This window comes from Delphinus delphis, chromosome 8 (assembly GCF_949987515.2).
Source record: "Delphinus delphis chromosome 8, mDelDel1.2, whole genome shotgun sequence".
NCBI lineage: Eukaryota > Metazoa > Chordata > Mammalia > Artiodactyla > Delphinidae > Delphinus > Delphinus delphis.
Genome location: NC_082690.1, coordinates 109,069,786 through 109,078,276, shown reverse-complemented (window position 1 = coordinate 109,078,276; position 8,491 = coordinate 109,069,786). Strand labels below are relative to the sequence as shown.

The window sequence follows — 8,491 nt, the reverse complement described above, 5'->3', positions numbered from 1 at the left end:
GCGTGGGGGCCATGCGTGGTGGTCCACTGGTGTGCTGGGCCCAGGGTGGAGGGGGGATATGTGGGACTGGGGTGTGCTGCCGGGCATGAGCGGGGCGTGAGGGGTGGGGAGTGGATACTGGGTGTGCGGAGCTTCGGGAGTCAGGTGAGGCTCAGGTGAGCGGGTCGGTGGGGCTGGTGGGGGGGCCGCCAGGTGCGCCCCAGGTGCGTGGGCTGCGCGCGTCCTCCCGGGCGCCAGGAGGCGCTGCGGCGGCGTGGGTCCGGGCCGGGCGCGCCCCTCCTTCCGCCCGCGGCCCCGGAAGCCGGCGATGGCGCGGAATGTGCTGTGAGTGGGGGTCCCGGGGTGCGGGGTCGGGGGCGTGGCCGCGCCCGGGACTTTGCTGCGGGGGCCGGGCCGGGCCGCGGGGACGTGACTCAGAGACCCGCGCGGAACGCGCGGCGTCGAGGCGCCCGTGGGGGCGGGGCGGGGCGGGGCGGGGCGGGCTTGGGGCGGGGGTGGTCGTTCCGGAGCCGGAGGGGCCCGGGCCGCCCCTTGGGGGTCGGGCCTGACGCTTGGCGCGGGCGGGTGGGAGAGAAGGTTGGCTGGTCTGGGCTCCGCCGACCTCGGGCTTCGGTCCCCCCCGCCCCCCCGGCCGACTGCTCCCCCACCCCCCGCAGCTCCCCAGGGGACCCAGACTGCGCCCCTTGCAGTGCTCGCCGCTGGTCACCAGGGGGAAGGTGTGAGCCTGGGTAGCCGCCCGCCGGCCTGGACCCCCACGAGGGCAGAGCGAGGCTCGGTCCTGCGCTTCCAGAACCTGCCCCTCCCGCCTCGCCGGCACAGCGGAGGAGGCTGTGCCACAGGGTTCTAATGGGGCAGCTGCCACGTGGGACTGGGTCGCCAGGAGACCCCGGGAGACGTTACCTAGCGCTCAGCCCAGCAGTCGTTCTAATGCGGGTGCCCCGGCCCGTGCCAGGGTGCCTGAGCCCTGCCCCCTCAGAGTGCCACACCCTGGACCTCGGCTCCTGACCCCCTCACGCTCCCCGGATTTGTGAGGCCCAGAGGCAGCATGAGATTTGGCTTCACTGAGCCCCCTTCCCTGGTGCTGGGTGCTCCCCAAGATCAGGGGCCACGTGCTGTGCTGCAGATTGGTCACCAGGGACCCTAGGTGGCATCCTCAGCCCCTGCTCCCACCCTCCACCAAGACCCGTCCCCTGGGCTCCCAGTAGACCCCTGGCCCCGCCTTGCAGCCCCTGTGTACCTTGGGCCCCCTCCTCACCCCAGCCCCGAGGCCCAGTTGGCAGTGTGGCCCTTCTGGCCCACCAGACCCCACCGGGGGCCTGGGTCCAGCTGGCAGGGGCAGTTGGGTGGGAGCCGCAGGTGGTAGCTTCCTGCACCTTCTAGATGCCTCTGCTCAGTTGGGGGGTTTTGGGGGTGGGGCAGGCAGGCGGTCAGCTTGTAGCTGGTGATCTGCACACACCATCTCTCCCAGCCACTTATCTTCTGATCTTCACGCTTGTCAAGGATGAGCTGGCGTTCCCAGCACAGGGGGTGTGGAGGTGGCCCCATCCCTTTCCCCGCCGCGGGGGTGGGGCCAGTGCAGAATAAGCTGGTTCTGACCGATCCCACCTCACCTGAGCTGAAGGGAGCTAGAGGGCGTGCCCTGTGTGGGGCCCACTCCTGGAGGGTGACAGCCATGCGGGGGCCGCGTGCCTTTGGGACCGGCACTTTGAACAAACACATGACTCTGAGCCTGTTTACGGGGTGGGGTGGGCATGTCCTCTGGCCTCTGTTCATGAATCATTCACCGGTCCTTTCCAAAGGCTGACCTTGGGGGTCAACAGGCCACACCGCCCCGGGGCCTGGGGACTGGCTGCCCACGCCGGGTGAGCAAAGGGGGTGGCCTGTGGGTGACTGCCCCCTTGGCTCCCCGGCCCCATGGGCGTGATGACCTGTGGACCCTGCTGGGGTGTCCCGGGAGCCTCGTGTACTGAGCGTTTGACACGACCCCTCTCCCCCTTGCAGGTACCCTCTGTACCAGCTGGGCAACCCCCAGCTCCGGGTCTTCCGCACCAACTTCTTCATCCAGTTGGTGCGGCCCGGCATGGCCCAGCCCGAGGACACCGTGCAGTTCCGGATCCCCATGGAGTAAGCCCCCCCCTCCCCGACCCCAGAGGAATTCAGGCTGGGGAGTGCCCCGAGGGGCCCACAGCCCTAGAGGTGCCGCCGAACCCCACTCACAAGCAAGGTTCTTCCTGCCGTGAAAATTATGCAGGCCGCTCCACACTGCCCGAGGTCTGGTGTGTGCAGGGCCCGGGGGTGTTGTGCTCCCCGCCGCCCCCTGGGAAGCCTGGCCTGAGACCTGACTTCTCTTCTTGCCTTGGTCCTAGCTGCGCTTTCCAGGAGGCTGGGCTGTGACTCCTGCACCCGCTCACCATGGCTTCCAAAGCCCTCGTCCTCAAATGGGGCCTTCACGGAGGCCCCAGTTGCCGAAGGGACACAGCCTCCCCGTGTCCCATGCTGAAGTCTGAGCGGTTCCGGGGTTGGCTTGAGCTTCCGTGTGAGGCCCATGCAGGGTGAAGAGGCAATGGGACCTAGCCCACCATCCCCTTGACCGTCATTTCTGGGAAGCGCCTGCTGGGAGGGTGCTGCGGGCGGGGCAGCAGCTACAGAGCGGGCGGCCGGGCGCTGCGGGCAGCTGCTGGCAGCCAGGGGGCACTCGCAGACCGTCCCGTCCCTCCCCTTGAAGCTGGGCCCCCAGGGAGTGTGGCCAGTGGGAGGGAGAAGAGAACTGGGTCCTGGGGGCTGGTCCCCCGTCACCCCCTCACTGCTGCGTCCGGATGCAAGTGTGCTGGGTGGGGACCAGGGGCTGCGTCTCCGGAGTCAGCGGGGCCCGGCCTCAGCCCTGGCCTCCCCCGAGCCCGCTCCCACCCGGGGCCTGCGGTCGGCAGCTCAGCCCGTCGGGCGGGCTGCCTTGTACCTCGGCCCTGTTCAGACTTCCCTTCTTTCTCCTTTGCCCCAGGATGACCAGAGTGGACCTCAGGAATTACCTCGAGCGCATTTACCATGTGCCCGTGGCTGCTGTGCGGACAAGGGTGCAGCACGGTGGGTGCCCAGGGCGGGGGCTGCCCCCTCTGGTGTGGGCTCCTGCCCGCGTCGCTGGCCTGGTCCCCCCTCGCGGCCACTCTGCCACGTGGTCCTTTGCACATGAGGAAACTGAGGGGGGACCGCAGCGGGGAGGTGGCCTCCCAGCGCTAGAACTTGGGTGGCCCGGCCCTGCCGGCTGCTCAGAGCAGGGCCCCACAGTCAACCCACCCACCCGCTCCCCCGCCTGCCCCTGGGTCGGTCAGCAAAGCACTGTTTTATTCCCCTGGGCTTTCTCGTTCCTTCCTGTTGACCCCTGCCCCCCAGCCCCCGGTTGCCCAGTTGTAAATATGGCGGCCCTCCGTCGAGGGGAGGCCAGACAGCGAGAGCCTCTGTGCTGACAGGGCAGAAAGCGTTGCTTGAGTTATTTCAGGCACGTTTGGGTTCTCGCCGAGCGGAGGTTGGCGGTGGTGGCGCCTGCCTGTGCGAGCCCGGCCTAGTGGCCCAGGGCGTGCCGCCCGCGGCCTGTAGCCCAAGGTGCCTGCGTGTTTGCCTGTTTCTAGAGTGGGTTCCCGGATTAGTGGGACTGAAAGCTTCATGCTGGGAGTGAAGGTTTTTGTCTTCCCCCGCTTCCGACAGGTTCCAACAGGAGGAGGGATTACAGGAACGTCAGGATAAAGAAACCAGATTACAAGGTGGCGCACGTGCAGCTGGTGAGCGCTCGCCCTGACCGCGGCCTGGAGCGGGGGGGTGGGCGTGATCGTGGGGCCCCAGGCTGGCACCCAGTTCTAATCCACATGGAGCCCCGGGAGGAGCTGGGGTTCAAAGCACAGCTCAGAGGTGGGAGGGGATGGGTGTCGGGGAACTTCTCGGGGGCCAGCCCTGGGCGTGCAGTGGGCGGGTGTGGGCCCGCTGGGCTTGAGGGTGGGTTCAGACAGAAACCAGGGCTGGCAAGCATCAAAGCAAGGAAGTAGTTAATGCCATGGGGGTGGAGGTTCCTGCTGGGGCCTCAGTGTCAAGCCAGACCACTTGGGGTGTGCTGGGGTCCTGGCTGACCCCCTCTCCTCTGGACTGGACTGCGGGGTGTGGCACACTCCCCCAGGTTCTCTTCGCTGTGTCCCCTGCCTAGCGAGGGGCTCCGGAAAGAGGGTTCAGCACCCCATCTGAGCCTTTGCTGACCGAAACCCAGAGCTGGCTGGAGGAAGACGCGTTTTCCAAGCCCCTTTCCGGGCTCTTCCTTTCCAGCCTGAGCTGCCCCAAGACGTACTTTCCCAGATATGCTCTTGACTCAGAATGGACAGCCTTGGCCACCCAGCACCAAGGCCCCATGGGCTGCAGGCAGGATTCCTCTGCCGGGGCAGGTGACCTTGGACCTGCCCACAGAGTCTGTTAACTGCCCTGCGTTTGAAACCCTGGGCGGCGGGGGAGGGGGCGGGGGTCTTCCAGTTTCTTTAGTTTCCTCGTAAACAGCCTGGCTCGGAGCGGGGAGCCCGCGGGCCCCGGGGCCGCTAGATGGCAGTAGCGCTATTATGAAAACACCCTCTGGCCCCAGGGCCTGTTTCGGGCCTTAGGAGGTAGTTTGTTGAAAGACCACGTTAGCATGGCAGCTTTGCTGAAAAACGGTCACAGTTGCTCTAAACAGGGGCCCCCGTAATTATTTGGCCTAATATTTGCTGTGCATAAAATCAGCCAGTCCAGGCAGGGAGAGTGGCCGTTGGCCTCATAAAGGCGCCTGTGTCCTCTGTGTTCAGTCGGGCCATCTGTCTTTGTCACGGCACGCCGGTCGACACCCCATATGTCGGCATTCGCCACGAGGCCCTTCAGCGAGAGCTATAGTTACAAGTGGCTTTTGAGTCATCCGAGCCCTTGCGTTTCCCGGGCCCCACCTCGCTCTGGAAGCTGAGCTGCGCGGCCTGGGATCTGGTATCTGCAGCTGCCACCCGGCCTCCTTTCTTCCCCTGTGAAATCAGGGCAGCACAAGTGGGAGCACAGGGCGTCCCCGCCGGGCACGCTTCCCTCCGTTGCAAAATTAAATTTGTAACGGATCCCCCCCACCTCCACCCCGCCCGGCTCCGGCAGATCTGTGCCTGGAAACCGGCCGGGGGGTTGGACACTCGCCCCCTGAAGGGGTCCCCTCTCTGTCCTCCGTCTACGGAGACGTCCTCCCCGTGTGTCCCTTGGGGCCTCGTTTCTGGGCTTCTCATCACCGAGCTGATCGCAGAGCGCACAGAGGTCCATCAGAAAGACAAGTGAAATTTCCGGATTTGTTCAGAGTTGGCTGCTTCGGCAAAGCCGGTCCCCCGTAGTGGGGGTCCCGGGTTTCCTCCCACGAGCTGATAACCGTCTCTTTGGCCCAGAGTCGGGGAGCTAGCGAACCTGGGTCACCCCACAGCGAGGAGCCTCGGCCCCCAGGCTGACGCTGACGCCTGCTGGTGACGGAGCGCCTGCTCCCCCGACCCCGCCTGCCCCTCACCATCCCAGGCTGGCGTCTTCGCTTTTCACTGCGACACTTTCCTCCCCTCCTGCTCTTTTCCGCTGATCAGCTTTGGAAGGATGGAGGGTTTTATTTCTGAAAGTACAAGGTGAATTTCTCCAGGAAGGGAACCCCCGGGAGCCGCAGTCGGCCCCCACACCCGGCGCTTGTCTCGGTGAGAAACGAGGAATTTCTCCCGGCGGCGCCCTCTGTTTTTTCCCAAGCTATTGCGGATTGCCATCTTTGTATTTATATCTTAAAATGTCATTTTGGGTTTCCCCCACCTCAGAAAACTAGCAGAATCACCTCGGTATATTAAACATAAATCCCCCATTCTGGGCAATCAGCCCTGCATGTAAACTATTGCCCTTTGGTATTTTAAAGAAGAAGAAAGAAAGTTTTGCAGTGTGTAAGCGAACCCTCCTGCAGGCTGGCTACCGAGCACTCGGTCGCTGCCTTTCATCACTCGGGGCTGCACTCCGCGCCATGTGAACCTCCCGTTCTCAGGGCCGAGGATGTGGGCTGTTTCAGATCACGCTTGGCCGCCTGCCCGAATCCAGATTTCTTTACAAAACAAGGGTCTCCAAGAACCAAGCGCACTTCACTGATTTTACTTATTAAAATTTTCCAGATCCGGTCCTTCTCTGCCCGTCTGGAGGTGGACGGCGCAGCCCTGGGAGTGTTGGCCCGGGCCGCCCCCCCGCCCCCCATCCTTGGAGCTGCTTTGCGATGTGTAACGCGTGGAGGTGGCCCCGCACCTCACGTTGCTTGGGGTCCCCTCCTCCCTCCAGCCCACTGACGGGCCAGGCTGGTACCCCGGCCACGTGCTGGGGGTCCGGGCTGGGACTTGGCCGGCACTCACGCGTTCTGAACTTCTAGTGAAAGACGTAAGACCAGTTAATTTGCGAAGCCGGCCTTGATTCATAGCGTGCTCGCATGTACGTTTCTTTGTACGTTACATGCGTTTTATTTGCCAAGCTCTGAGCCGGGAGGAGGGTTCGTCTTTAATGTGGGTAAAGGCCTGTAGGTATTTTGGGTGGAAGACGTTCCAGGGAGGCAGCAGACACTATCTGTGCCTTGTTTCCTCGCCCCTGCCCACAGTATGGCCGGGTGACTCCTGCCGGGAGTGGGTGCTCTGCTGGGCTCCCCCGGATGGGGACACGCTGCCTGAAGAGCTGGCCTCGATGAGGGGCCTTGTCGCAGCAATGGTTTCCACCGCGGAGGGCTGGGGCCCAGCCTGCGTCTGTCCTGCAGGCGACGGGCGGGCGGGTTCCATCTGGCCACGGACCTTCCCACGGGGCTCCTGGCCTGTCCCGCCCGCGCTGCAGGCTGAGCCCGTGTCTCTTCTCCCCAGGCGCACGGACAGACCTTCACGTTCCCAGATCTGTTTCCTGAGAAAAAGAGGGCTGAAGGCAGTTCTGTGACCGAGGACCTGCAGGACCAGGTCCTGGAAGACCAGCGGCGGAGGCAGAGCTGCGACCCCCGGCTCGGGGGCGTCCCTGGCTGGTTCGGCCTGTGACGGGCGGCTGACAGCTCAGCTCAAATAAAAGTGCTGCTTGTGGAGACCGGCCCAGGCCCCCCACCCTGTGCTCTGTGCTCTGGGCCGTGCCCCTAGGCTGAGAGCAGGGGCCCGGCCTCGGGTGTGCCCGCGTGTCTCGTCCTGGTCCCATGGGCCCAAGGCGAGCCAGGCAGGCCCGGAACCCTGTCCAGTTGGGGGGAGACCCACTTCCAGAGCACCCAGGAAGTCATCCTGAGCTGCTCTGGCTAAGAGCTTGCTTTGGGCGGTGTGTGGGGGAGATCAGAGTGAGTGCTGAGGGCAGGAGTCGGGGTGGCCGCTGGGCGAGAGCCCGTCCGGGCTGGGGGTCCAGGGTGGCCCAGTCCAGTGTGGTCTTGAGCAGGGAGGGTGGGGGATCCAGAGAGGGTGGGGTTTAGGGGACTAGTCCAGAGCAAGGCCGCGTCTGGAAAGATTGCCAGCCAGAGGCTTGCGTGTGGGAAACGGAGCGCCGTCAGGGACGACCAGCACCCGGGGACCCGTGGGGTGGGGTAGAGGTGGCGCTGGTCCCGGGGGGTCTGGGAGCCCGGTTCCCTGCATCTCCGGTTCCTGAGATGCACCTACAGCTTGATTTCTCTCTGAATCACGCTCTGCAGCTAAAAGCCTAACCCTGAGCGCCCCCGGGAGCCAGCGCCCCGCGGCCGCCCCTGGGCAGGGGGGCGGTGAGGCCGCCCCGGGCTGGCTGGGCCCGTCTCTGTGTGTCCGCGGGCCTGGAGGTCTGGGGAGCGAGCAAGAAAGCACCGTGGGTGCCTCGGGGAGTCGGGCCGCGTTGCCCCGGGGGTGGGACACATGCCAGATGCCACGAGGGCTCAGGGACCACCCTCCTCCGCGGCCTCTCAGCTCCCCTCTCTGGAGCTTGGCTCTCCCCTCCGCGGGGGGCGGGGGGGGACAGTGGGGAGCCGGCTTGGCCGGCCCCCTCCACCCCGAGGGACACGGGGGGCGTCACGTGGGCCTTTGAAGCTCCCCTCCGGCTGGAGGGTGAAGGTCCGGGCAAACTCCACCCTTCAGCGTTGATTTAAAGTGATGGGGAAGGTCAGGAAGGAGGCTGGAGAACGGAGTCAATGGTATTTTCCTGAGAGAAATAATTCATGGGGCCCTGAGGACCCCGACTCAAGGCCAGGGGAGGAATCCCATCCTTCATCCGCTGCACTTCCAGAGCTGGCCGCCCGCACGCCCCCGGACGCAGCCCCCAGGCCCTTCCCACACGGCGGCCCTGTGCTGTCCTCGCTGTGCCCTCCGCATCCCCCAGGGCCTGGCATCTGCCGGTCACGGCCACGGAGGCGGGCCGTGACGTCCTGTGTCCTCGGCACCCCTGGGGCGGGTGGATGGAGTGGCCACAGCAGCGCCGAGTGGGGGCGGGACACGGCGTCCGGCACAGAGCCGAGTGTGTGGGGCAGGGGTGGAGT

The 8,491-nt window shown here is 65.5% G+C and overlaps 1 protein-coding gene across 1 annotated transcript; it reads left to right on the top strand.

Annotated features, from left to right (window-relative positions):
• The first annotated feature begins 255 nt into the window (after nucleotides 1–255).
• On the top strand, nucleotides 256–7,096 carry MRPL23 (mitochondrial ribosomal protein L23). The gene is made up of 5 exons (XM_060017572.1): nucleotides 256–324; nucleotides 2,002–2,124; nucleotides 2,999–3,081; nucleotides 3,700–3,773; nucleotides 6,888–7,096. Exons 1-5 carry the CDS (start codon nucleotides 308–310, stop codon nucleotides 7,050–7,052), a joined length of 462 nt encoding a protein of 153 aa, XP_059873555.1. The 5' UTR covers nucleotides 256–307; the 3' UTR covers nucleotides 7,053–7,096.
• Nucleotides 7,097–8,491: the final 1,395 nt, after the last annotated feature.

Coding starts and splice junctions, on each gene's coding strand:
- MRPL23 (XM_060017572.1), top strand. Junction 2,125..2,998: donor CAGTTCCGGATCCCCATGGA/GTAAGCCCCCCC, acceptor CCTTTGCCCCAG/GATGACCAGAGTGGACCTCA. Junction 3,774..6,887: donor AGGTGGCGCACGTGCAGCTG/GTGAGCGCTCGC, acceptor TCTTCTCCCCAG/GCGCACGGACAGACCTTCAC.